The sequence below is a fragment of the Arvicola amphibius genome, chromosome 5 (assembly GCF_903992535.2).
Source record: "Arvicola amphibius chromosome 5, mArvAmp1.2, whole genome shotgun sequence".
Classification (NCBI taxonomy): domain Eukaryota; kingdom Metazoa; phylum Chordata; class Mammalia; order Rodentia; family Cricetidae; genus Arvicola; species Arvicola amphibius.
The window spans coordinates 147,162,846-147,189,451 of record NC_052051.1 but is presented as its reverse complement, the minus strand read 5'-3'; the positions used below and the strand labels follow the sequence as shown (position 1 = coordinate 147,189,451).

The window sequence follows — 26,606 nt, the reverse complement described above, 5'->3', positions numbered from 1 at the left end:
CCCGAAGCACATCCCTCCTCCCGCCGTCGGGGCCGCCCAGGAACCGGTGCGCGCCACCTCACAACAGTTAACACCCAGGAACCCGGCGCAGGAAGGTGCCGCCCGGAGGAACCGAGCCGGGGGGGTGGGACTAGGCCGGAGCCCCGCCCCGCGCCAGATCCAGTACTCGCATTGGCCCGTGTGCCTGTCCGTTCGCCCGGCACTGGCCCGCGCCTCTTTCTCCGCTACCTCTGCGCGTGTGGGGCGGTCCCCCCGGCAGAGCAAGCCGGAGCTGGCGCCGGCTGCCGGGAGCTTACGGGAGGCCGGGCGGGGCGGCGCCAGGGTCGAGCATCACGGTCTGTAGCGCCGCGGCCTCTCTGCCTGCAGCACCACCTGGCGCGAGCCAGGATCCGGTAAGGCGCGGAGCGGGCGGCCTGGTGTGGGGCGGGGTGGGCGCGGGCCTTTCCGCCCCGGGAGCCGCGCGTGCGGCCCTCCTGGCGGGTGGGTAGCCGGGCGGAGGGAGGGGCGCCGTACTCTGTTGGGGTCCGGCTCGCTGGTGCCAGGACACCCCGCTTTCCTCCCAGGAATCCAGCTTGGTGGCTTCTGGATCTCGAGCATCCCGGTCTCTTTTTCCTCCTGCGCTGGGGGAAAGACATACTTTGTGGTTCGAAACCCCTTTGGCAAGATTTTCTTTCTCTACAGAGCTCAGGGAGACACAGGAGTTAGGCTGTGTGTGTGTTCCTCATTTTAAAAGAAAGAGTTGTTGCAAGCTAGAAAGTTCTAAGATTGGCGTGGTTCCGTCCATTCATCTGTAATGGCACCTGTGCACCGGGGTTGGCCGAAGACTCTGACTCTCTTCACAACCAACCCAGAGTGTGGTGTTGCGTTTGTGGCTTTAGGTTCGACCTTATTTTGGAGGGGACTAATGATCATTCTAGAAAATGTGTGTTGCTTGTGGTGATAAGCATGATCAAAATAGCTGACCTCAACAGAAGTGCACCCCTAGTAACGCTGGATCACTGGAATTATCCTCTTAAATGCTTGTGGCAGTCACTTTAAGCAAAGCAGTTAATAACGTTGTTATTTCTGTTGGTGTAGGCATTGTTGGTAACAGTAGCAGCACTGTTGTTAGAAATGGGCTGGGCGCTGTTCTCTGAACAGGTTACCCCAGAATAACCCTTTCAGGTTAGTGCTCTTATCGCCCAGTAAATGCCTTGGAAGGTTAAGTAACTATTTCAAGACCTGGGTCTTTAAGTAAGCGAGGGAATGGATTCAAATTCAAGCTATGGTCATAGCTCTTCTTCACTTAACGGTGCATACTCCTTAAGCTTTGTTTATGTTGTTAAGCGATAACGAAGTAATGCAAAGTTTTATTTGTAGTTTCCAAATATTCTGGAAGTTAGAGAAGAAACTGTCGGTCGCATCCCCTGAATAAATTAAAAAAAAATCAATGTATCTTGTGTATAACCGCTGCAGTTAGCTGGTTATACATCTGCTACACGGTTTCCAAAAATACAACAGTTTAACTTTTTGAATACTGGATTTTAAGGAGTCAGCCTGGAGCATTGATTATAAGCTGAAACTGGCTCTTTTTGTGCTGCTATGAAAGCTTGGAAGTTAGCTGGCTAGAAACGCTGCTATGCTGCTTTATGGTCTCAAGCTTGTTGGACCTTGCTTTAATTAGATTTTCATTCATTCTCCTCAAAAGTTGCTAATGAAGAAGCAGCTGAGTCACATCCTTCTAAGGAATTCAGTGTACTTTTGAAAGTACATTTCAGAGTCATAAAGGGCTCACCATTTCAGGGTTGTTGTGCTTTTATTTGGTTGGCTGGTTTTTAGAAAGGGTCCAACATAGCCCCAGCTGACGTGGAATTTGGAATTCTCCTGCCTTGATTCCAAATGCACACCCAAGCCTCCATACCCTGCTCATTTTGGAGGTGGTAGTTTTTAAATTAAAAGCTTTTGTGATGCTATTATGCCTAATTTGTATTTAATTCATTTTTAAAATTCTTACCTATACTAAATATTATATTGTGTTAAACTGAAATTATAACTCATTGAACTTGAAGCAAACTGGTTATATTTTGACACACACACAAAACTCCACTAAGATCTGTTAATCTTAGGGGAAAAAGGTGGGTTCAAAGTTATTTTTGGTTTAATAAAATTTAATTATTTTATGGAACATTAACTAGTTTATTTGAAGGTGATCATTTTGCTTATACAGCTGAAGCTGATCAATGTTTACAAATTTCAAAGCGAAGAACATATTATTTCTGTAGATATTGTAGAGTATTTTCTGTCATCTGGATCTCTGTGCTATTGTTCATGGTCTCCTTCTCAACCTAGAGAAGGAAGTATTTTAAGTGTTAATCTCGATTACCCTCATAGCCTCTAAATTTAATCATTAAAAAATGTTGATGCAGAAACTCCCAGGTGCGTGTTTAGAATGCAGGTTCTGACCATCAGCTTCTGGCCATGGTAGCCAGCAGCAGAAGTGCTGTATCAGAAGCATTTGTACAGCCTGCAGTAAGCATTTGGAGTCTGATTTAAATTTAAGCTGTTTGAATTTAAAGCTTGAGGGAGCATAGAAAGCCCTCTGAGTAGTTCTTGCTGTGAGCTACGAGAACTGAAACTCAGCGAGGGTGTGACTTAACTGTGAATTAGTTGATCCAGCAAGTGGGGAAACAAGGGTTTAAGTCCGGGCAGTTTGGCTGTATAGCTTGCCCTTAGGTCTCTCTTTTGTCTTGGAAAAACCTTCAAGTCTGGCAGTGAAGCCTGTGACAAGATTATGATGCTGTGTGTGCATATACGCCATCATATACGCCACCGTTCTGTAAGTTTGTCACTTGGGTTTGCCTTTCCTTTTGTGTGTGCTGCACCTGTGTGCACTTAATGCAGAAGTCACGGATGTCCTCAGCTGTCTTCTTCAGAGACAGGCTCTCTCACTAAGCTTAGAGATGACCTTTGTCTAGACTGGCTGGCACGATTTGCCCATCTCAATACCCCCCACCCTCAGCTCTGCGGTTACACCCACGTAACTGGCTTTTTATGTGTGGGTGTTAAGGATTAAACTCAGGTCCTAATGGTTGTGAAGCAAGCACTGTACTCATTGTTTCGTTTTGTTTTTTGTAAGTGTATATGTAGAGAGTATTTGGGACCAGAGAGGAAATTGCCAACTTCTAAGTTAAGAACCTTTCTAAAACCAACTGCGAATGCTGCTGTTTGTAAGGCAGGAGGGCTGCTGTATGTAATATTGAGGGCAGCCTGTTCTAATTAGTGACTTCAAGACCAGCCTTTGGAGCATAACAAAACAGTACCTTTAAGACCACATCAGAAGTACCCTCCAAAGCCCACTGTCCCTGTCCTGTCCTAAAAGATAGGATTTAACTGCCAAAAAGGGAAGGTCATAAGTAATAACATAATAAAGTATACATTTATTATTATGAATAATACTGCTATACTGTCCAAGTCTCTCCTTAGGTGGTCACAGGCCAGTGAAAACCTGACTAACCCCCGTGCCAATCCAAAGACCATTTGGAATCTCTTTCTAAACTGGTAATGATTTGATTCCAGATTCAAGTTCAGGTCTGTAACTGCCAAGTTGACTCATTACCTCAAGTCATGACCTCTCCTCTTCTGAATAGTGTTGATGGCGGCGCTGGTCTCCAGTAGATAACCTTTCCAGATGGTATCCATCTCATTTCTGTCCCCAGGGCATGCAGTGACTCTACAGTTGAAGTTCCTGTTGGAAGTACACTCGAAGCCCTGTTTGTAAACAACACCCAGAGAGTTCCACGGCCTCAGAGTTCAACTCCTTTCTATTGTTGCTTACTCTTGAAAGGGGACAGGGAGAGTGGCAGTGGCCATGCCAGCAGAGAACCAGGATCCGAGAAACTTGGGAGTAGGGCACTGCAAAGGAGAGCTGTGGACTTCAGGGATGGTAGAATATAAAGGGTACTGCATGGTAGGGGCTGGGGAGATGGTACAGCAGTTAAGAGCACTTGTCCTTGCACAGATTGGGGTGTGGTTGCCAATAGCCACATGGCGGCCAACAGCCATCTGTAACTCTGGTTCCACGGGATCTGACACCCGTGTTTGGCTTCCTTAGGCATGGTACACAGACGTTCGTGCAGATAGAAACACCCTCCCCTTCCTTCACAGTGAGGTTAAAGAAGTAGAAACGAACACAGAGGCAAGTTTGAAATCTTCACGTGCAGGAATGAAGAAAGGCCCTCCCCGCAGTGGCCTGTAGTTGAAGACTCCTGGGTAGGCAGGGAATTAAGGACAAGTGAAGTATTTATTGCTCTGCAGGAGCTGGAAATTGTTTTCCTAGGCCCCATTTACCCTTAGGAGCCAGAATTTTATGTACTGAGTGAGAAGTAGGAGAGCAGTGACCTTCCCATAGGCGGGACTGGAGAGTCTGTCCTGCCTAGGATGGAGGTATGTCAAGCTAGTCACCCCACATCCTAAGTATGATCATAGACCTCTCACCTGAATCTGGGTTTGGAGATATGCATCCATTTAGAATATGAACTAATTTAAGACTTGGTTTTAGGCCATAAACCCTGGATCTCACTGAAGCAAACTCTCAGTGGCCTCCAAAAGTTGGCTTCTGGAGAGCATAAAACATGTCAGGGCCCACTGTCAAAGATCTCCACTGTTTCTGAAAGAAAATTACCTCAGATAAAAATTACGCCATGAAAGAAACGAAAATTTATACATGAGCACCAAAGACATTAGAGGGATTTAGAAGGTCTTGGAAAGGTCTTTGAAATATATAATGAAACCAGAATTTTAAATTATTTGAACAAGTTCAGATAGAAATATAGACAAATAAAGTGGAAAACAATGCCAATGAGACATAGGTAAGTAGGGCTGGGGATGTGGTTTAGTTGAGAGAGTGCTTGCCTAGTGTGCACAATGCCCTGGGATTGCTGTCTAGCTCTGCAGGAGAACTAGCCAGGTAGTGGTGCGCGGCTGCACAGTGGCGCGTGGCTGCACAGTGGAGGCAGGAAGATGGGAGGCTCAAGGCCTGAGATACGAGGTTTGTCTCAAAAAGAGAAAGGAAGGGATCGCTAAAGAGCTATGAGAATTTAGGATAGAGTTGTTTCATTAGTAGTTTTAGTTGGAAATATGGGATTTAGAGAGGAAAGAAATAACTGCATTAAAAAACTGAAGGAAAAAACCGAATGAAAGTTTCAAGGGCCGTACTTTGAAACATGAAAGGAAGAGCAGAGCAGGAGCCCAGGGAGCAGCTGCTAAGCTGGGTGAAATACCACATGCCAGTTCCTGTCACTGAGCTTTCATGGCTTTTAACAAATTAAGAAGTTTAAGGTAGGTGGAACTGTAGGTGTGATTCAAGGAAAATCTGCTTAAGTCTGGAAATCCACTAATGAGAGCATAGTTAACGTTAGGGCTATGGAGTTAGTCTAAGTAGCTGTAATCTTCTGCTTTACACAGGCTTCTCAAGGAGCTAGGTGTGGGGGTTCATTCCTGTAGTCCCATGACTCAGATGCTGAGGCAGGAAGATTTACTTGATTTGGGGCTATGGAATGCATCCCTACCTCCCACCCCCATGGGGAAAAGGATTACCAAACAAAACAAACTCCTACCCAGAAGACTTGATAGTGGGGAATAAATCCAACAGGTCAAGAGACTGCCACAGGATGGGAGGAGGAAGGGTTGTGTGCATGTTATGGGAATGTATTCTATACATATTATATACATGTATAGGATGACAGAGTCTTTTTTTTATAAAGACCAAAAGTAAGGAAAAAATATCAGGCTCAGCCGGGCGATGGTGGCGCACGCCTTTAATCCCAGCACTCGGGAGGCAGAGGCAGGTGGATCTCTGTGAAGTTGAGGCCAGCCTGGTCTACAGAGCTAGTTCCAGGACAGGCTCCAAAGCCACAGAGAAACCCTGTCTCGAAAAACAAAACAAAACAAAACAAAAAAATCAGGCTCATAGTTACATTTTTCTATGAATATGAAATGTATTTGGTCTTTGTCCTGTTCTTTGCTGAGAGCTACAAGTTTCAGAGTTTCTTGAGTAATAGGAATGTCATTTGTTCTTGATAAGACTTTTTGATCAGTCTTTGCTAAGGAGGTAACTGGGTAAAGCTCCTGGATAGCTGCAGGATGGGGCTGGGCACTGCAGGGACCAGAGGACTGGAGGCTCGGCCTCACCCGTGAGCTCTGGGAAGGGTGGGACTGGACATTAAGCTCTATAAAGCCTCCAGAATTAGAGGAGTTCATGTGCTTCTGGGTTGCTAATCACGCGGAAGAGCAGGGGAGGCAGTGTACCCCGTTCCCTCGCACTTTGCCCAGCATATCTCTCTATCTGTAGGTCATCTGCGTCCTTTCTATATCTTTTGCAATTGAACAGTAAATACAGTAAATCTTTCTCTAAGTACTGTGACCCATTCTAGCAAACTGTCACGCCCATGAGGAAGCTGCTTGATGAGAAGTATAGGTGACAATCTATTACTTAGAGTCGGCAACCAGAGCAAGGCCAGTCCGGTGAGTGTGGGTCCTTAACCTATTGGTCTAACACCGTCTGGGTAGTGTCGCAGCTGAGGGGAATCAGGGCATTCTTGCTGTCTGCTGTTCCGATGTGTGGAGTGAGCCCGGTGTTCTGGTCAGGTGGTTGCTGTAACTCATAGGAGGGAGGTGCTGAGCTTGCAGAATTGGTGACTGAAATTTGGAAGGAGAGTAAAAAGCTTTCTCTTTACACATAAATAGTTTTGTTCCTTCCTTGTTCTGTAGGCAGTAGATCACTTACTAGGTCCGGAAATAAGTTCTAGTACTTGTTTCTAGAGGAATGGGGAGCTGTATGGCAGGGGAAACAGAACCCTCTAGTCCCTTGATATTGTGTCTTAAGTTTCCAACATGTAAATGGAAGTTAAATGTAAATCTGAAGAAATTAGGCTGTGTGATTTTTAGATCTCCTGGTTTTGTGATCACCAAAGTAAATTTGGGTATCTTTATGGATATTCAGGTTGTATATAAGTAAAAATTCTAGGAACAGCAAAAAATTGCGTGAAGTAAAAATTGAAAGCCAAATTCACTTCTGCCCTTTCAGCTCTCCAGATCTGCATGTATGTATTTATTTATGATGGCAACTTGGTTTATTGTGTTATTAGTGTTTTATGTGTACAATCTTCACTAAACACAGAACTCTGCTTCTGTCTAAAGATTTTTGCCATCTTTTTTTCTTAAAAGAAATCACAGCTACATTCTAATTGCGGGCTAGAAGTGGACCATAGATTAGAGCAGGTTGCTGGTGAGGACTTAGTTAGTTTTCCCTTAGTCTTCTTTTCCTTCTCAGCACATCCCGCTTTCTTTGTCAGCTTTTCTTAAGGCACACACTTAATGCTTAAATTCCTGCTCTAAAATTTTTGGTTAGATTCATCTCTGTCTTGGCCCTTTTTGTGCACTGATTTTTACCCTCCTCAAGAGTAGAAAACCTCTCATTCCTGTTTCTGTCACTGCGTTCTCCTTCATGCTTTATTTTAAAGTTACTTGTGTCCATAGCTATCTAAGCTGGGTGGGACATCTGTGACAGTGTTGCCAGTCTTCAGCTCTGCGTTACATCTAGCGTCTGCATCACCCTCCAGGGGGTGTTGGTGGGGCTCCAAGCCTTATGCAAATGCCTTTGAAACAGTGTATCCCACCTTTGTTCTGATGTCTGGTGGGTGGCAGAAAACAGCTTCAGTAGACTTACTTGTAGACTGCAGTATTTCAGTGTCTATGACTATGTGATCAGCAATACTTTGAAAAGTAGCCTTTTGGGGTCATGGTGGCACACGCTTTTAATGCCAGCACTGGGAAGACAGAGGCAGGTGGATCTCTGTGAATTCGAGGCCACCCTGATCTACAGAACAAGTTCCAGGACAGGCTCCAAAGCTACATAGAGAAACCCTGTCTTGAAAAAAAAAGAAAACTAGCCTTATTTGAATTTGCTGATCTCTGGATTGAAATATTTGCAGAAAAGAATTCAGAAATAGTGCTAACTTCAGGCCCATAGGGTGTGTGTGCAGGTGCAGCATGGGTAGGAGATTTTCTGTCCTTCAGATGGCAGGGATTAGAGGCCAGCAGCATTTTTTCAGGTAAAGAACTAATGAGTAAATAGTTTAGGCACTCTGAGCCACATGTGTTTTCTTTGTCTTCTGTGTTTTTATTTCACATATGTGTTTTTGTGACCCTATAAAAAAATTTGAAAACCACTTTTAGGTCAAGGACCACGTACAAATAGGCCATAGCCTGTTGCTTTTAGAAAAACACACCCGTTTCTTTGATTGCTAACCTGCACTGTCATAAAACAGTATTGCTTGCCCATAAAACAGTATAGTCTTGAGACACTTTGAAACTAGTGTCTTGTTTGATGGTAAAATTTAAAATGTGGTGCACAGTTTTCTAGAGAATTGCCATTGTTCCAGTGTTGTCTGCCGGGGGAAGCTGAGGAGAAACTAAAAACTGAGAGAGGAAGTCAATCTGAGAAGTCCATACTGTCTGTAACTTCCGTGGAAGCTGGAACAAGCACTTACTTAAAAGTCATATTTTATGGTTGCTCTTCAGGAAGTTTTTGGTTGCTCAACGATAAGAATATGACAGCTCCACCGGCACAAAAAATCCAATTAGGTCAAATCAAACCAAATCAAAATGCCCATCGTTTCATTAAGAATGACGCTGCTCTGGGGTGGCTGAGTGCATGGCGGGAAGACGGAACAGTAGGGAGCCCAAGCAGACCCGAAAACCCAGTGTTTCTCCTTTGGGAGTTCATGTAAATACCCTGGGGGAGTGGTCCTGACCCCCCCTCCTCCAGGAGGGGTCAGGCCTGGCATGCTAGAATTTGGAGTCCAGAGTAAAGCAACTCCCAGCCAGAGGCTGGGGCTTTGCTCCCAACTTAACAGTCAAGCTGTGCCTTTTGCTTTATTGCTTAGTTAGCAGTCCTTTGGCTTTGAAATTCTACTTAGCAGAGGTTCTTCCCGCTTACCCGGAAGTTGAAAAGAGAAGTGGAGAAGCCAAAAGACTGTCCATAACATCTGCAGGTAGACAACCAGAAGCTGCACGTTTCAGCATTCTAGGTAGCTGTATAGTCCAGCTTTATATGGAACGCCACTGCAGTCCTCCTTGAGTCTTATAATAAATTAAATGATTGTTCCAGCATTTGCTGGCACACTTAACACCACTGCATAGATTTCTTTTTAAAATAATTTCAAAAGATGCATTTTACACATATAGCATCCCCTTTCCAGGGCAACTTTGTACATGATTCAAAGTGGAATATCTTAACCTCTGGTTGTTATATATTTACTTTTTGGTTGCTTTGATCAAAACCTGAACCCCTTCCCCCCCCCCCCCCCCAAAAAAAAATGTCAGAGTTCATGACAGCAGCAAGAACTCATGGCTGGGACCACAGGGGTAGAGGGACATGATGGCTCTTTTCCCCTTTTCATTCAGTCCAGGACCCTTGCCCGTGCCTGGTGTCACCCATACTCAGGGTAGGTCTTTCCCACTAAACCATTCTGGAAATGCGCTCACCAACACCCGGAGTGTGTCTCCTGGGTGATTCTAGTTCCAGTCGGGTGTAGCTCAGTGGCCAAGGTCAGGAAATGTAACATCAGTAGTGTATCTCCTTCCCCGTCAGCCGCCTCAGTTTACCCTTTAAACTAAAGCATTTTCCAGTGTGCAGTGAGCGTCCATGTCTGCCTTTGGAATAAATGAGGCGATGCTTTTGGTGCAGTGTGTTTCTTACGAGCACTTTGTTTTTCCCAGGTGAGAGAGAAGATGTTTTCCCGGGTAAGAACCGTTGTCGCCCCTTGTACTTCGACATGTCGTCATTTGCACCTGAAGGAGAAAGGCAAGCCACTCATGTTGAATCCACGAACAAACAAGGTTAGTGACATTAATGCCAATGCGATTTATCTTCCTGGTGGAGGTGTGCTGTTAGACCGATAAGACGTGAAAGTTTTGTGTCTGATAGCTCTATGCTGTAGAACGAAGGTCATTTGGGGAGAGTTGCTTTTTCTGTACCAGTCTTCTCATTCAGCTGGGTTTTGTTTCTTTGTATGGTTGGTTGATTTTGTGTTTTGAGACTGGGTTTCTCTGTGTAGCCCTGCCTGTCCTAGAACTCACTCTGTAGACCAGACTGGCCTCAAACTCAGAGATCCACCTGCCTCTGCCTCCCGAGTGCTCCTGAGAAAACATTCAGGTTTTGACGTGGTCTCACCCTATTTACTGTATGACACTGGCATCTGAGTAAGACCCCTTGGCAACTCACCTGATGTCATCTGAAAAAAATGGCAGAAGAGTAGCTCCTGCTTGCTGATGCTTTCTGTTAAGGGGATGAGTCAAGCTTTGACATGGCTTTGCATAGTGCCTGGCATGTGGTTAAGACATGTGTCAGTAGCGGTTGGGGAATAGTTCCATGGTAGAGGGCATGCTTACCATGTTCCTAGGTTCAGACCTCAGCACCATAAAAAGGCATTAATGAAATGTAACTCTGGGTAAATATATCTAGTTTTGTGTGTCAACTTGACCCAAGCTAGAGTCATCAGAGAGGAAGGAGACTCAGTTAAGGAAATATCTCTATGAGATCCAGCTAGGTGTTTTCTCAGTTAGTGATCAATGGGGTAGGGCCCAGCTCATGGTAGGTGGTGCCACCCCTAGTCTGGTGGTCCTGGGTTCTGTAAGATAGCAGGCTGAGCAAGCCATGGGGGACAAGCTAGTAAGCAGCACCCCTCCATGACCTCTGCATCAGCTTGTGACTCCAAGTTCCAGCCCTGCTTGAGTTCCTGTCCTGACTTCCTCCAATAATGGACTCTAATCTGGAAGTGTAAGCCAAATGAACCCTTTCCTCCCCAGCTTGCTTTTTGGTCATGATGTTTTTTTGCAGCCATAGAAACCCTAACTAAGACAATGAAATATTTTAAAAATGCAATTCTGATAAGACAGTACTTAGAGAAAGCTTGCCAGAGGATAAGTCCATAGAGTTTATGAAGTATGTCTTTTGGGGAATGCTGTGTTGAGATTAAAGGTGTGATCTGTTTTTTAAAAGAAACTTGCCGGGGGCTGGAGAGATGGCTCAGAGGTTAAGAGCACTGACTGCTTTTCCAGAGGTCCTGAGTTCAATTCCCGGCAACCACATGGTGGCTCACAACCATCTGTAATGAGGTCTGGTGCCCTCTTCTGGTGTGCAGGAAGAACATGCTGTATATAACAAATAAATAAATCTTAAAAAAAAGTTAGTCATGTTTTAAAAAAAGAAAGAAACTTGCCATAAAAATTTTGCCAATCTGATTTTTTTTCGATTATAAGAAAAAAAACTATGAGCTGGTTAGCATGGTAATGTTTACAGGGGTTTGAGGCCTGAATAGCAGGTGCCCTGAATTTCCCACATCTCAGCATGTCAGCTGCGGTTAAAAGATGCTTAAAGAAGAAGACCCCTTCTTGGTTTTCATCTGCCTCCAGATCTTATGTGCTCCTTAACCTGTACCTCATTCCTAATCCAGGGCTGGTGACATGGTGTGATGAAAGAGACCACCATGGCGAGTTTGGAGACCCGGTTCAAACCCTAGGAACATTACAGAGCAAAACAAAGCAGAGCCAGTGGCCTTTCCACACCACCAGAGCAGGGTGGTTGCTCCGCCTCTGAAACTCTGCAGCAGTTCAGCGTGGTTCTTATGCCATGCCAGCTTTTGTCTCTTTCTGCTGCTTTTCCTGTCTTAAGATCAAGATTCCCTGAGTTTATCTTTCTGAGTCTATTTCCTGTTTCTTTGGCCAATACTATTCATCTACTTTGTATCTTTTCTAATGTCTCATAGTAGCCATTTTGTAAATATATTGGATTTACTTTTTTTCCCCTACAAACTGTGTGTGTGTGTGTGTGTGTGTGTGTGTGTGTGTGTGTGTGTGTCTGTGCCTGCAGAGGTGTCAGAACCTTCTGGATCTGGAGTTATAAATGCTCTCAGAACCTGCCAGTTATCTTCTGGCTCTTTCAAGGCTTTTCTGGATGTTGTATTCCCCAAATACCTCAGAGCTTTTCAATGTCTCACTCGTATGGATGCCTTATTCCCTAAGCCTTTTCCTACGCAGCTTTTTGTTCAGCCTGTTGTTTACTGTGGGTGTTATACAAAGTTTCAATCAGCTCTCTGAAACTAAGCTCAGCTGCTTTTCTAGGACTAATGCTCCCTGATCATTGTAAGCCTTCAGAACTTTGCAGAACTAAGAAATGTGATTCTGAACATTTGGCCAGTGCTTTTACCCCTTACCTCTTTTATGGAGGAAAAAATTTTCAGAAATCCATACTTAAGCATTTGTGCTGGGCTCATTTTAGTATAATTTATCCCACAGCTAAAAACTGGAAATTAAATATGTTGACATAGATTAATTTTTAGTTCTATTTTGTTGATTTCATTTATACGTTACGTGCATCTATATAATATGAAGTTTTGTGTGCATTTTCTAAGCATAAATAGGTTAACAGTGTGCTTTGATAGGCAACTCTGGTGTACACTGTATGGATATACCATAAATTACTTATAGCACAGATGATGAACTTCAGTTTGTAACAGCCAAGAGATCTAGGAGCACTGTTAGATCTGATCCCTGTTACATACCTCTGTGCTCCCTCTTTAGAGATACTTCTCTGGAATGGCTATGTGCAGGTCATAGTGCTTAATTAGAAGATGTGCGCATTAAGGTTTGTAAATGTAGCGAGGTGTGGCAGCACACACCTTTAATCCTAGCACTAGGGAAGCAAGAGGCCTGCCAGGTCTGTAGAGCAAGTTTCAGGACAGCCAGGGCCACACGGAAACCCTGCATCGAAAGAAAGGCAAACCCAAGATGTTTAGGTGTGCTTTAGGCTGTCCTCCGTGCCCAGCAGCACTCCTCTGAGAGTAGCCCTTCCCACGCAGCCAGCAATGCCTGATGTCATCAATCTTGAAACATTTCAAAGTTTCTGGAATGTGTATTTTACTTTTTAGAATTTTCACTTAATTTGTATTTTAAAGGACGGTGCTGTTGCTACTGCAGTTAGTACTAATTTTAATTATTTATTTTTATTGTTTTTTTTTTTTTTTAGGGGATGGCGTTTACGTTACAAGAACGACAAATGCTTGGTCTTCAAGGACTTTTGCCTCCCAAAATAGAGACACAAGATATTCAAGCCTTACGATTCCATAGAAACTTGAAAAAAATGACTAGCCCTTTAGAAAAGTAAGAGTTGGTTGGGTGTTTAGTTTTCATGTTGGCAGTCATTTTTAGAATTACGGTGTGATTATTTATGGCATGAGAACACTTTCATAATCAAATTTGTTCTTCATCAGTTAACTCCTCCTACGATGATTGTGCCTTCTTCGCTTTAGGGCACACTTGCCAGTGCTCACTGTTGTAGAGTTTGGCAGTGAGGATTACTTGCAGTCATAGTCCACATGTGATTTTAGAGCATTGGTCAGGGGAGATGCCGTCTAATTTGCTCACATTCTGTCCCACGGCTTTTACTGCTCTCTCACTTTGTGGGTGACATTCTGCTGCTAGATTTGGAAGTGCAAGAATCCAGGGGAGCCCTTTCATGCTGGTAGAAACTGTAGGTCCTTGTGGTTGCATGGAACATCAAATATTGAGGGAGCTAACTGGTTTTTATAAGTAGGTTGCATGTGCTGATAGCTAACTTGCTCCCATGATGGTCCAGGGACCAACCCAGTAACATACAGCCCGCCTTCTAGGAGTTTAGCAGCCGATAGCTAGACTGGGCTCTGTCTGCTTCGGTGTGTGTTGTGGTAGAAAAATTGCGCATGAGGGGGTCTATTCTGAGAGCATGTAGCTCAGCTTAGGGAATCAGATAAAACTTCCTCTCTGAGCTGAAATTTAAAGTGGGTTGCAACTAATGAGTTGCAGCAGAATGAGAAAGGAAGTTCTCACAGGGAGTAGTCTGAGTTCAGGACTGGCTGTCTGTCAGGGTAAATAAATAGAAACATGGCTGACCTGTGGAAGCAGTTCCGTTGATGCGATGGGACAGAAAGATAGATAGTTGTATTGGGAAGTGAGTGGTAGGAAGAAAGTGTAACCTGCTCTGAAGTTCAAGGAAGAGGGGAAGAAAGCCTTTGAGCCATAAATAAAGAACACTGGTTTAAGAATTCTCGGCTGGGGAACAAGTTGAGTGTGTTCATAGTCAACAGAGCAGACTCAGGAGAAACCGCTACAGCAGGGTTCCAGCGGAAGGCCTCGGGCCCAACGCAGAGCTGTAAGACTGTTGATCCAGAGGCACATAATGATACAGATATTGGTAAGGGTAGGTGTGCTAGTGATGGCTCTGGACTCATGCCTGGTGACTTGGGTTTTCTTTATGAAACAGGATTTGAATGTCCCAGGTAAAGTATAGAAGGGCTAAGGTCAGACAGAGAAAGCCTGTTCAGCTAGGAAGAGGCACTCAGTTATGAAGTGAAGCCCCTCAAAGTTAGATGGGCCAAAAAGAGCAACCCTGGCATTGTGGTGGCGCAGAAGAGGAGCAGGTTCATAAATTGAAGACTAGCCTGGGCTACATGGTAAGACCCTGTCTAAGCACAGCAAATGTATGGGAGCCTTGTGGGATGGTCTCGTTTGTAGTGCTGCTGTTCTACACGGACAGTGTTAGTTTCTGCAGAGAAGGAGATGTGTCGCATCGGTTCAGGATTGGGGGCATTGTTCTAGGCTTCTCACGTTGAAGTTAAGTCCAGCCTGTTTGTCTGCACTTGACTGTCTGATTGGCGGGCGGGGACATACACACTTTGGTTGGGTTTTGCAGTGGGAAAGATGTGTGTACCCGTGACTTCGCAAATGGTGGTAGTTAGGGAAGATGATAGGGTTGTGATCAGTGTGGAATTCGGGGCATTTGTCACCGCTTTGTTTTAAGAGACCTGGGTGAGAACCAGATCAATGTGAGGCAAACAGAAGTGACCAAAGCAAAATGAAGATGGAGTGATGGGGCTGAGGAGCTCCCCGCACGCATGCCTGAGGGGTCGCCTGTTTCTTAACACGCTTGTTGTCTCTTGCCATTTTATGGCCCGATTGCTTTTGATTATTTCCCTAGAGTGAGGAGAAATCGTCTCTTTAATTTCTATCAGTTGATGTCATTTCTATCCCTGTAGCTATATAGAAAATATAGTCCATTCATATAGTTTTCTTACATATTCACCAAATAAAATATAGAAATAGAGAAGTCTCAGCCTGAGATGGAGGTCTAACAAACCATTTTTACAGTGAAACTATTATAAGGTGAAGGTGTGTTTAGTACATCCAACCTACCAAATACCATAGCTCAACAATACAGTCCATTTCAGAGCAAATTACTGAGCTTTGATTGTATGTCTGCCTGGAAGCAGCCCAGCATGAGAGTATTTGCATGTAATTTCCACATATACCCTCCCTTTTACAGATGATCACACCCTTAACAGTGCAAAAGCAATGTGAAGTTGAATACAGAAGAAATAATAGGGTATAGCTGTTGGAGGAGGCCATTTGTTCGTTCCCCGGCTGCCCCGACTCTCAAACTAATCACACAGAAGTCTGTTTTAATTGCAATACTGGTTAGGCAATAGTGTAAGTGTATTTCTAGCTAGCTCTTATATCTTAACCCATTTATATTATTTTATATTTTACCACAAGGCTTGTGGCCTACTGGCAAGGTTCCAGCTAACAGCTTGCATCTTCCTCCTCTGGTGGCTTCATGGCATCTCACTGACTCTGCCTAATTTTCTCCCAGCATTCAGTTTAGTTTTCTTGCCTAGCTCTAGTCTGTCCTATCATAGTCAAAGCAGCTTCTTTATTCATTAACCAATAAAAGCAATGCATATACAGAAGAACTTCCCACACCATATAGTGGGGGCAGAACACAGAAAAGTCCAGTATATGTGTGCACTCGGAGAGGGGAATGGCCTCAGCTACAGTAGGAGGTCTGAGTAAGGAACTGTCCCTAGCAGATGGTGAGATGGGCCATCAGGTGCATCAGGTGAGCAGATGAAGTAAGTCAGTGTAGAGGAAATGAGGCTGGAAAGTACATGGGGGTTTGCGCCTTACTTTATTGGCATTTAGAGTCCATTTAAAGACAATTAGAAATGGTCCCAGATAATGTGTTTTAAAAGAATGGGTTGGAGCAAGAAAGGAAAATTGTATGAAGACTAGTTAGTGATTTAGATCGGATGTGGGGAGAAGAAGTGGACATATTTGAAGGATGCTTGTTAGGTGTTCACGTTGGGCCTCGGTGATCTACTAGACTGTGTCAGAGAAATAAAGCAGAAGTTAAGAATGGCCTGTAGTTCGAACCTTGTTTTCTTGGTGTTGTTTCTCTTCTTGTACCTCATAATGCTTAAAACACAACTGGATTATAAACTCTTCAGCATTGGTGGCTTCCTTGTCCCTAGACTTGAGAGCAGTGTGTGGAGCTTTCAGTGTTTGGTGAGCATTTGGATGCCTACCACTTCCTTCAGCTTCTTCCTTTACATGTGGGTGTCCTGTTGATCCCTTAGCATTTCCAGGCCTTTGTTCAAATAATTAGCTGTTGTATCTCTTGTTATCATCTCCCAATTGAGTACATTTGTGTTTGGCTATAAGGTGTGTGTGCATGAGTGCGTGCGTGCGTGCGTGCGTCGTGTGTGTGTGTGTGTGTGTGTGTGTGAGAGAGAGAGAGAGAGAGAGAGAGAGAGAGAGAGAGAGAGAGAGAGAGAGTGCATTTATGTATGTATGTGAAGGGCCCTGTTTTAGACATTTGAAAATCAAAAGTTTTTCAGTGTGATGCAAGCTAACTCAAACATTATTTGGTGTGCTTAATTTCAGATACATCTATATAATGGGCATACAAGAAAGAAATGAGAAATTGTTTTATAGAATACTGCAAGATGATATTGAAAGTCTGATGCCAATTGTATATACACCAACAGTTGGTCTTGCCTGCTCCCAGTATGGACACATTTTTAGAAGACCTAAGTAAGGCTTGTTTTTACACATAAATATATAATTGATTATTGTATAAGAAAGTATCATTCTGTAACATCTAATTAGATTTCTGTGTGTTACTGTGGTCTTATCCCTATAAGGTTTCTCACCTCACAGAATTCTGATTTGTATTAAAAGCCTAACTGATATTAATACAAGTTCAACATGTTCATATCTTTTGTCCTTGTAGAACTGGCTAGCTCCTAATAATAATTGCTGTTATTAGAGGGGTTGTGTAGTCACTGTGCCTTTCTCTCCCCTCCCCAGACCGTAATTACTATTAAGGCTGTTGGCAGACTGCCAGGTTGGGGCTGGTGTCCTCACTTATCAGCTTTAATTTCTGATACTTGTCTTCCCTTTAAAACGAAAATTAGCTGTGATGAATTTTAATTTCAGACCGTTCTACCACCATCAAACATTTTAGTAGGAAGAGTTAGTCCCTCTATGTGCCATTGCCTCAAGTCCTTGCGTGAGCACATGGCGCCTGTCAGCTAATGGGGAAAGAACCTGTTAAGACTTGCTGAGAGGAAACCGATGTGCTGGATCTGTCTGAGACTATTTTTATTTGAGGTTTTCTATCCCGTCTGATCCATTGTTTACCTTAATCTTTGTCCCCTCCCCCCCCCCCCCCAGCTCACATACTGATATCCCTGTAGGCGTTTAGACCAGGAATGAGAGCATCTCTCGGCTACTCCCTCACCCCTGCATCTAGTCTGAAGGTTTTTCTCAGATTTGAGTCTATAAGAAACACCTGTTGAATTATTTAAAAGGTTGAATCATGCCAGATCTCTCTCTCTCTCTCTCTCTCTCTCTCTCTCTCTCTCTCTCTCTCTCTCTCTCTCTCTCTCTCTCCTCTTCTTTTCTCTCTCTCCCCCCACAAGCTTCTGATGAGGAAGAAGATCTGGCAGCCTGAACTTAGCAAGCACCCTCTGTGCTTATGTGACAGAAATTCCCTGGCAGACTGAAGCATGATTAATATAAACTCAAAGACAGAAATTGAGGTTCAATCTGAAGATCAGAAAAGAATAGCACCCAGCCCCTGGCTCTTACCTTAGCCTCAGTTCAAAATGGCAATCCTGCCTCCAGGAATCTCAGAATGAGACTGTGACTGAGAGCTGTCTCCTCCCATTTTATAATCCTCTCTAGGGCTGGGATTAAAGGCATGCACCCCTGGGGTTAAAGGCGTGCACCACCCAGTTTAATCTAACCTGTATGGTGCTTTTACCAAAGTATCTAAAACATTTCTAGGAGATAACCCAGTGGTTGGTCACATGTGTGGTTTCTTATTAGAAGAGTGTTTCTCAACTCAGGTTAAAGGAGAAAAGTTTGGAAGGTGTACTGCCTAGACAGACCTCACCCCATGGTTCAGCTAGTTCATAAAAGCTCCTATGTGCTTGTCGTGTGCATCACAGGTGAGAACTGACGGGAGACATCACAACACAGAGCGGGACTTTTCCATGCTGCTGTATCACTAATTCATTGTAGCCTATGTAGGAATTTTTACTTTATTTTTCACTTTGATGGTTAGACCATGCAATAAGGACATGTTTCATTTTGGGAAAAAGATCACATCAGTTAACAGTAATCTTTGTTCCAGCTATTCTATAAGTAACATAATTATCATTTGAAAGAGTTGGAATGTTCACAGTGAATCAGCGCTTGGAAATTAAACCATATCTTGGCACTCTATTAAAATGTCTTTATCCCATGGACAAAACGTAGAAAACTGTCATGTATTTTCCTATTGCAGGGGGTTGTTTATTTCAATCTCAGACAGAGGTCATGTCAGATCGATTGTGGATAACTGGCCAGAAAACCACGTTAAGGTACTAAGAGCACACCCTCCTTCTCACAATGTCTTCTCTTCCTTGTAAGTTAACTCTAGATTGCCAAGAACAAGTTCCCCTTGTCGCTCTGAGTTGTTTACACATATGTACGTGCAGATGTCTGCTCTGTGTCTGAGGAGGTGCTGGTCGTAATCGTCCTGAGATGGAGCACTGAGACAGTACTTGGCTCTGAGCGAGACATTGGCACAGTGTAACAGCGAGCTTGGTCATAGCTTTAGTTTCTTGGTAGAGAAAAGCGAATGCTCACCCAAGTGTGGTGGTGCAGACCTGTAATCCTGTAATCCCTACACTAGAAGGGAAAGGCAGGCAGACCTATGAGAGCCTGGCTCAGAAAAGGAAAGGCAACAGCATAGGAACGTTGGCTTTGGGAGAGGGGCAGTTGTGTTCTCTCTCTATGTGTATCTCTGTCTGTCCTTCTCTTTTTTGACTAAGGTAGATTTAGATCCTTGGCAAATACTGCACTGTCAAAAGAGTTTTAAAATGTAGCAAATACGAGCCATGGTCAGTGTAACTCTTTCACGAAGCAAATTGGACAGCTTCTTTAAAGGCCTATGAGTGGCACTGTGCTTGTCACTGCGGTCATCTCGGTCATCTCCCTGCCTTCATTGTGAATGTCTCCTTTACCAGAGTAAACGCTGACGAATTGTGAGTTCAGCCTTGCACAGTCTCTGCACTTTCAAGATGAAAGTAGAACTGGATCATCCTTCACTACATAGGGAATTCTAGGCCAGCTTGTGCTAAATTTGACACTGCCTCCCCCTCCCCCATCCTTCCAAAATCATTAGTTGAGATAATTTAGGAAAAATTTGGTAAAATAACTAAATTTACAATATCAACCTACACACTTATATGTAGGTATATGTATATATGTGATTTACATTCATAATATATATATTATATATGCTTTTTAAAAATCTAGATTGTTTTCTCCTTTACTTTGCAAAGGTTTTTCTTGATTGCCGTAGGTTGATAGATCATGCTGTTTATTTTTTAAACTTTTTATTTTGGTAATCTTGAACTTTAATTTGCTTTTCCCATGTTTCAGTCTATGGAAAGAATACTTAAATCTATGCAAAGAATACTTGATCCCCCTGTCCCCTCCTTCTGGTCCCAGGACAAAGTCAGATGGGAAGCATTTCTAGGAACTCTCCTCTAATCCCTCCTAACAGGCAGAAGTCCTAGCTCAGGCCTGCTCCATGGGGTCCGGTTTGGAATTAGATAGAAACGATTCTGCTTCTGAAAGTGGGAGTGGAATAGAGCAGAAGAGCCCACCCTCTTTGAGGATGAACTTCTTCCGTGCCCCACTTTGGCAGCTTCTGATGTGCTTTTTGTTTTATTTCTGACAAAGGCTGTCGTGGTGACTGACGGGGAAAGAATTCTGGGTCTTGGAGATCTGGGTGTCTATGGGATGGGGATCCCCGTTGGGAAGCTCTGTTTGTACACAGCATGTGCAGGAATACAGCCCGAGAAATGCCTGCCTGTGTGTATCGACGTGGGAACTGATAACAAAGTGAGTAGCACCCCCCGCCCATCCTCCCCAATTCTAAAAGAAACAAAAAACTGCAGCCATCTTTGAAGATGGTTTGTTGAAGGGGTGAGATCCTGTCGTTTTAGGTGTTAGTCTTTGTCTTAAACTTGACTTTTAATATTTATATAAATAAGAGTAGATCAAGTCTATTAAGTTTCTTAAACGATTAACGTTTTAGATGCTTAAGTAAATAGATATTATAATAAAAGACTTTATAATCTTCGCTTTCTTATATAGGCACTATTAAAAGATCCCTTTTATATGGGCTTGTATCAGAAACGAGATCGTTCCCAACTATATGACGACCTGATTGATGAGTTTATGAAGGCGATTACTGACAGGTATCCTGTGAAGCTAGTGGATATGAAAGAACCTCTTATTGCGGGGGTGGGGGGAGCAGCATTCTGCTTTTTCCTTTTATGTCCTGGAAGCTTGTAAGGGAATGGTTAAGTTGTGGGAACTCTTTCATGCTCACTGACATGTGCTGGCACAGATGGGACCTCTGTTCTGCATTGCTGGCTGGGATTACCTGACATTTGGAAGTCTGTCTGCTTCCGCCTCCCCTAAGCTCTCACAGCGCGTTCCTCCCTCAGCCTTCCGTGGCCAGGCTCATTCCCACCCCTCCGCCAGAGCTCTCCTTCAGCTTTGACATCTTATTTGGGCTCAGTTGTGGAATTTGTTTGTTTCTGGATGTGTGCATATGTGGTTTTGTGTGCATGTGGAGGTCAGAGGTCACCTTTGAGGAGTCTCTCATTTACCTTTCTGAGGGTTAAACTCAGGTTGCAGGCCGCTTAGCAAGCGCTACACCTGAATGGATCCTCTGTTCACACATATACTTGTGGACTGCTGTCCTGGGAATGAGTTCAGGGCTTCACAACATACCAGACAAGCACTGTGTGACCGAGCTAGACTCTCAGTTCTTGCATGTACAGTTAATTGTGTCCTCCATACATGTGACTCACGAAGCCACCTGTGTGGCCCTGCATGTCGAACTGCTGGGGGACCCTGTCTTGAGAAATCCTATCTCAGATTGAATTCTCCCTTTGCAAACAGCCTGCTATCTCTGTTCCTAACTGCTAACGATGGCAGTAATGTTCGCCCCATTGCCAGACCTTTAATCTTGGTGCCGTTTGTGGCTCTCCTCCGTCAACCAGCCATTCCATCAGAGCTTCCTCAGATTCAGCATGCCTCATAAGTGTGTCTCTCTCTCTCTTGTTGCCCCAGCCTTCTCTTGCCTCTCCTGGATTCCTCTAAATCCTTCTCCGGCAGGTTTCTCTCTAGTTCATGCCCGTCTAACATTAGGATTAATCTTGTAAAAATGTGTATTGCCTTACATATTTTATTGCTGAAAATTTCTCAATGGTTTTCTATTACCACAGCTTAGAACCCAAATTCTTCAACTTTGTGGTCTAGCGCTCTCTCTCTCTCTCTCTCTCTCTCTCTCTCTCTCTCTCTCTCTCTCTCTGTGTGTGTGTGTGTGTGTGTGTGTGTGTGTGTGTGTGTGTGTGTGTGCACATACATGCTGGTACCATGGCAAGCATATGTGGAGATCAGAAGACAACCTCTGGCGTCTGTCTTCACCCTCAGCCTTAAAACAGGGTCTCTCGTTTTTCTACTACACAATCTCTCATATGGTCCCCTTTTTATGCTGTGGCCGGTTCACAGGCTCCCAGAGACCCTCCTGCCTCTGCTTTCTGCCTCCATGTAAAGTATTGGATTATTTATGCTCACACTGAGTCCACCTCTTTTTCTTAAATAATTTATTTATTTGTATTTTATGTACATTGGTGTTTTTGTTTGCATGTATGTCTGTGTGAAGTGTTGGATCCCCTGGAACAGGAATTACAGACAGTTGTAAGCTGCCATGTGGGTGCTGGGAATTGAACTCAGGACCTCTGGAAGAGCAGTCGGTGCTCTTAACCACTGAGCCATCTCTCCAGCCCTGAGTCCACCTCTTTTGAGGGTTCTTGGTATTTGAACTCAGGACTTCACACTTGCTGGGCAAGCACTTTTACCCATGGAGCCATCTTCCAAACTCTAGCTAAGCATTTACATTCCTGGCACGTGGAGATACTCGGATTCCTTCCCAGAGGCAGAGATAATGACAGACTTCGAGCTGAACTGCTGATCGGCCCACAGCCTGCCCTCTGTTCCTTCTTCCTTCTCTTTCCTTCCTTGTACAACACTGTGCTGCAGTGTCTTCTTAAATATCCAGACTGCCTTGGCACTAGCTGCCTGATACTTTCCAGTTTGTTCTGGTTTTCCATGGCATCTGTTTCATGGTTCCTGAGTCTTTGTGGACTTCTAGCTGCTGCTGTCTTTCTCATGTCCCCACACTCATGCATGCCGCACACCTCTGGTAGTTCCCTTTGCTAGCCGGAGGCTTTGGTGAGTTCTTCCTCCTCCAACATGAGCCAGCTTCTCCTCGTCCTGCAGTGTGAACCCTGAAACATATACCCTGGCTATTGAAAATTCAGGGTCACCAGAATGTACCTTGTTTAACTTTTCTCTTCTTATTAGTTATTTCTGAGATGAAGACCCAGTGCAGCTCCCTTTCCAGTCTTTTCTGCCTTTTTCTTTCCTTGGTTTATTTGTTTGAGTCGGTCTCCCTGTGTTTTCTAGACAGGCCTTAAACTTGTGATCTTCCTGCCTTAGCTTCTCTGGTGCAGGATACACGTATATATCCTGCACAGCCTTCCCTTCTTACTCCTGTTCACCAAAATGAACTCGCCTGACCATACTTTCCTAGTGCTTACTCAGTGTACCTTCCTGCGCTGTCAGTCATTGCTATTTAAGGAGGCTCATCCATTTTGAAGGTCTACTCTGAAATGCAAGAAAGAACCGCTTTGTGGGGGTCATTTAGTGCTCCTATGCACTGGACACCCTCCTGGGCCTTTAATAAGTATTTACACAGAGAATGGCCATAGGCCCCTTTGTGCCTCCGTGTTCATTAAGTAAAGGATGTCTGCAATTTGGCTCTAGGCTTTCACAAGCTCTGAAAGTCATGGCCTTGGGCTAGTATAATATCTTACTTTCAGATACTAATTGTAGAGCTAGTGAGCAGGAAGTCTGTCTAATCATGGTGCTTTCAACACAGTTATCAAAGGGTTTACTGTTTCTAGATATGGACGGAACACACTCATCCAGTTTGAAGACTTTGGAAATCATAATGCCTTCAGGTTCTTAAGAAAATATCGAGAAAAATACTGTACTTTCAATGATGACATTCAAGGTAAATAAAAAATGAAATGATTTTCCCCCAACTTTTTAAGTGTTTATAATATGTCTTTTGTTTCATTGTAAAACTCATGGGTTTTCCCACAGGGACAGCTGCAGTTGCTTTGTCGGGTCTTCTTGCGACCCAAAAAGTTATTAATAAACCAGTCTCAGAACACAAAATCTTATTTCTTGGAGCAGGAGAGGTAAGTTTTTAAAGCTTTTATAATTTAAAACCAGTATTCTGTTTCCTTCTGTAAAGTAAGACTGACCAGAGGTGGTGACGCACGCCTTTAATCCCATTGCACTTGGGAGTCAGAAAGCAGGTAGATCTCTGAGTTTGAGGCCAGCCTGGTCTACAGAGTGTATTCCAGGGAGCTAGAACTATATACAGAGACGGTCTCAAGGAAAACAGGAAAGTAAGACAGCATGTTGGTGCTTATTGATGGTCACAGCAATCACAGTGAGTTTAGAGCTTGCGGAAATGGTGTGAATCGTGATCTCTCATAAGTCATTTGTGTCAGGGAGACTTGTGATTTCTAAGGGAAGGTAGCGCAGATACGGCCAATAATGTGATCCCTACATACAGAGCAGCTGAGTGTCACCTCATTCTCCAGGCTTGACTTTCAAACATGTGCTTCCCTGACAGGCCGCCCTTGGAATTGCAAATCTTATAGTCATGTCTATGGTGGAAAGTGGCCTCTCAGAAGAGGAGGCACGGAGAAAGGTCTGGATGTTCGACAAGAACGGCTTACTAGTTAAGGTAAGGATGAAGGACTTGGAGGACCAACAGGGCATTGGCTGGGGTGTTGTCTTGTATCTTACTACCTACTGCAGTGTGCAGGAGCTGGCCTCTGCTGTGTTGTCAGCAGAGACCGTCCCATCTGCTGTCTGCTGTGGTTTTATTTTTGTGGCTGTAATAAAATAACCCTGATGAAGAGCAACATAGGGAAGCGTTGGCTGACAGTTGCAGGTTAGAATCCATTACTGTGAGGAAGTCAAGGCAGAAACGTCAAGTGTCATAGCCACATTTGAGAGCAGAGAATAAACGCATGCATGCTTGCTTGCTGTCGGCTAGCTTCCCTTACCCCTGCACTGTCAAGGCCCAGCCCACAACATGGAGTCATCCACACTCAGGGTAGGTTTCCGTCCTTCCTCAAGGCAGTCTGGATAATCCATGCAGACACACACCCTTCACACACATCTAACTCCTGCCAGGCATGTCCAAAGCCCAATGAGGTCTTTATACTCTTCACTTAACCTCTTCTCGAGTGATTCTGGGCTGCTGTGTGAAGTTGGCAGTTCCAGCTAACCGGACACTGTCTTCTATAAAGACTCTTATTTCATACTTAAATCATAATCTGTCTGCTGGTACCAGACTTGCTCTCTCTTGCTGTGTTCTCAAGCTCTTAAGAGATGGAATAGTTACTTTATCTGATTCTATTTGACTCTCTTAAACTAAATGTTTGTGGTGCTGGGGATTGATCCCAAGGCCTTAAGCATGCCAGGCAAGCATAAGCATTCTGTCATTGGCCTACACCCCTAACACTAAAGCTCAGTTTTGAGTTGGAACCCAATATTCTGTTTAAACTATTAGCAGTACATCTAATATTTGAGCAGAAACTCTTTTGTTGTAATGTCGTTTAAGTCATAATCCCCTGCATCAGTTCATGTGTAGTAAGGGTCTTCCCTGTATATTAGACCTTTGAGCCTGCTTGCCAGCATTCCTTCACATTGGTTACTGTTTTTAATCAGCTACAGATACCATATGTCTTACATTGTGTGACATATTTTCATCTTGTCCAGTATGCAATACCACTTTATTTTCCCATGTTTTCATCATAATCTAGTGGCAGGACAGTTCTTTCCCATTTACATGTGCTAACATGCTATCTTTGCATACATTTACATGCGTAGGACATGTGCATGGCTCTCATCCTGGTCCTCTTTCCTTCACTGGTGTCAGTAACCAGATATCAGGGTAACACTGTATCGTGCTGTTGTCTTTAGTCCTCTCAAAAATCCTGTCCCTTTTTGGGGAGAGGAAGTTGGTTTGGTTTGTTTTCCTTATGAAATTTTATAATCATAGAAACAAGTTTAAAATGATCATAGAGGGCTCAGCAGTTATGAGTATTTGCTGCTCTTGAGAAGACTAATTTTTTTTTTTTTTTTTTTTTTTTTTTTTTTTTTTTTAGAGACAGGGTTTCCCTGTAGTTTCTAGAGCCTGTCCTGGAACTAGCTCTTGTAGACCAGGCTGGCCTCGAACTCAGAGATCCGCCTGCCTCTGCCTCCCGAGTGCTGGGATTAAAGGCGTGCGCCACCACCGCCCGACTAAGAAGACTAATTTTTTTTAATAATCAAAGATTTTGCTGCCAGGCGGTGTTGGTGCAAGCTTTAATCCCAGCACTCAGGAGACAGAGGCAGACGGATCTCTGTGAGTTCAAGGCCAGTGTGGTACAAGGGCTAGTTCCAGGACAGGCTCCAAAGCGACAGAGATACCCTGTCTCAAAAAAAAATTTAAAAAAAAAATAAGATTTTTGTTGTTTTTCAAAGCCATCAGTTTCTAAAAGATGGAGACAGAATCCATACTGAAGAGTGCACCCTGAGTATACAGCTCAGACTCTGAATTATTTAACTGTGGTTACAAAGGGCTGTAGCTGCAGTGTTTGCTGGTCCATGTAGAGTGGATGTTGTGAACATGACATTTCTACCTGGAGCGGAGTACACTTCTTCAGGTATACGGTTCGGTGCTTCACTCTGTAGTACTGGTTTTCGTCAAGGGACCGAGTCTAAAGTGACCGTGGTGTTGGTAGAACAACGCTCCCTCCACACAGGAGAGACTCCCTGCTCACCTGTACCCTCATGTGTGTTTTGTTGTTGTTTTGGTTTTGCTTTTTAGAATGTGTGGTTAAAGTAGCTTGGCCTGTGGGTCTTGGGTTTTCAGTCTCTTCCAGTGGTCCTAACCCTGTCGTCCATGCGGCTACGCTGTGTGTTCCCTGCTAAATCCCACTCTCCAGAACTCTTCAGCTTGCTACTTAGAGATGGCTGGGCAGTGCTTAAGC

The 26,606-nt window shown here is 44.0% G+C and overlaps 1 protein-coding gene across 1 annotated transcript in view; it reads left to right on the top strand.

Annotated features, from left to right (window-relative positions):
• The first annotated feature begins 224 nt into the window (after positions 1 to 224).
• Positions 225 to 26,606, top strand: part of Me2 (malic enzyme 2) — a 43,502-nt gene continuing 17,120 nt past the window's right edge. Inside the window, exons 1-10 of the mRNA XM_038330494.1 lie at positions 225 to 392; positions 9,760 to 9,879; positions 13,067 to 13,200; positions 16,795 to 16,944; positions 18,704 to 18,779; positions 20,149 to 20,310; positions 20,566 to 20,669; positions 23,451 to 23,560; positions 23,653 to 23,750; positions 24,194 to 24,307. Coding sequence (XP_038186422.1) covers positions 9,772 to 9,879; positions 13,067 to 13,200; positions 16,795 to 16,944; positions 18,704 to 18,779; positions 20,149 to 20,310; positions 20,566 to 20,669; positions 23,451 to 23,560; positions 23,653 to 23,750; positions 24,194 to 24,307 — 1,056 coding nt within the window. The 5' untranslated portion in view covers positions 225 to 392; positions 9,760 to 9,771. The remainder of the gene's footprint in view (positions 393 to 9,759; positions 9,880 to 13,066; positions 13,201 to 16,794; positions 16,945 to 18,703; positions 18,780 to 20,148; positions 20,311 to 20,565; positions 20,670 to 23,450; positions 23,561 to 23,652; positions 23,751 to 24,193; positions 24,308 to 26,606) is intronic.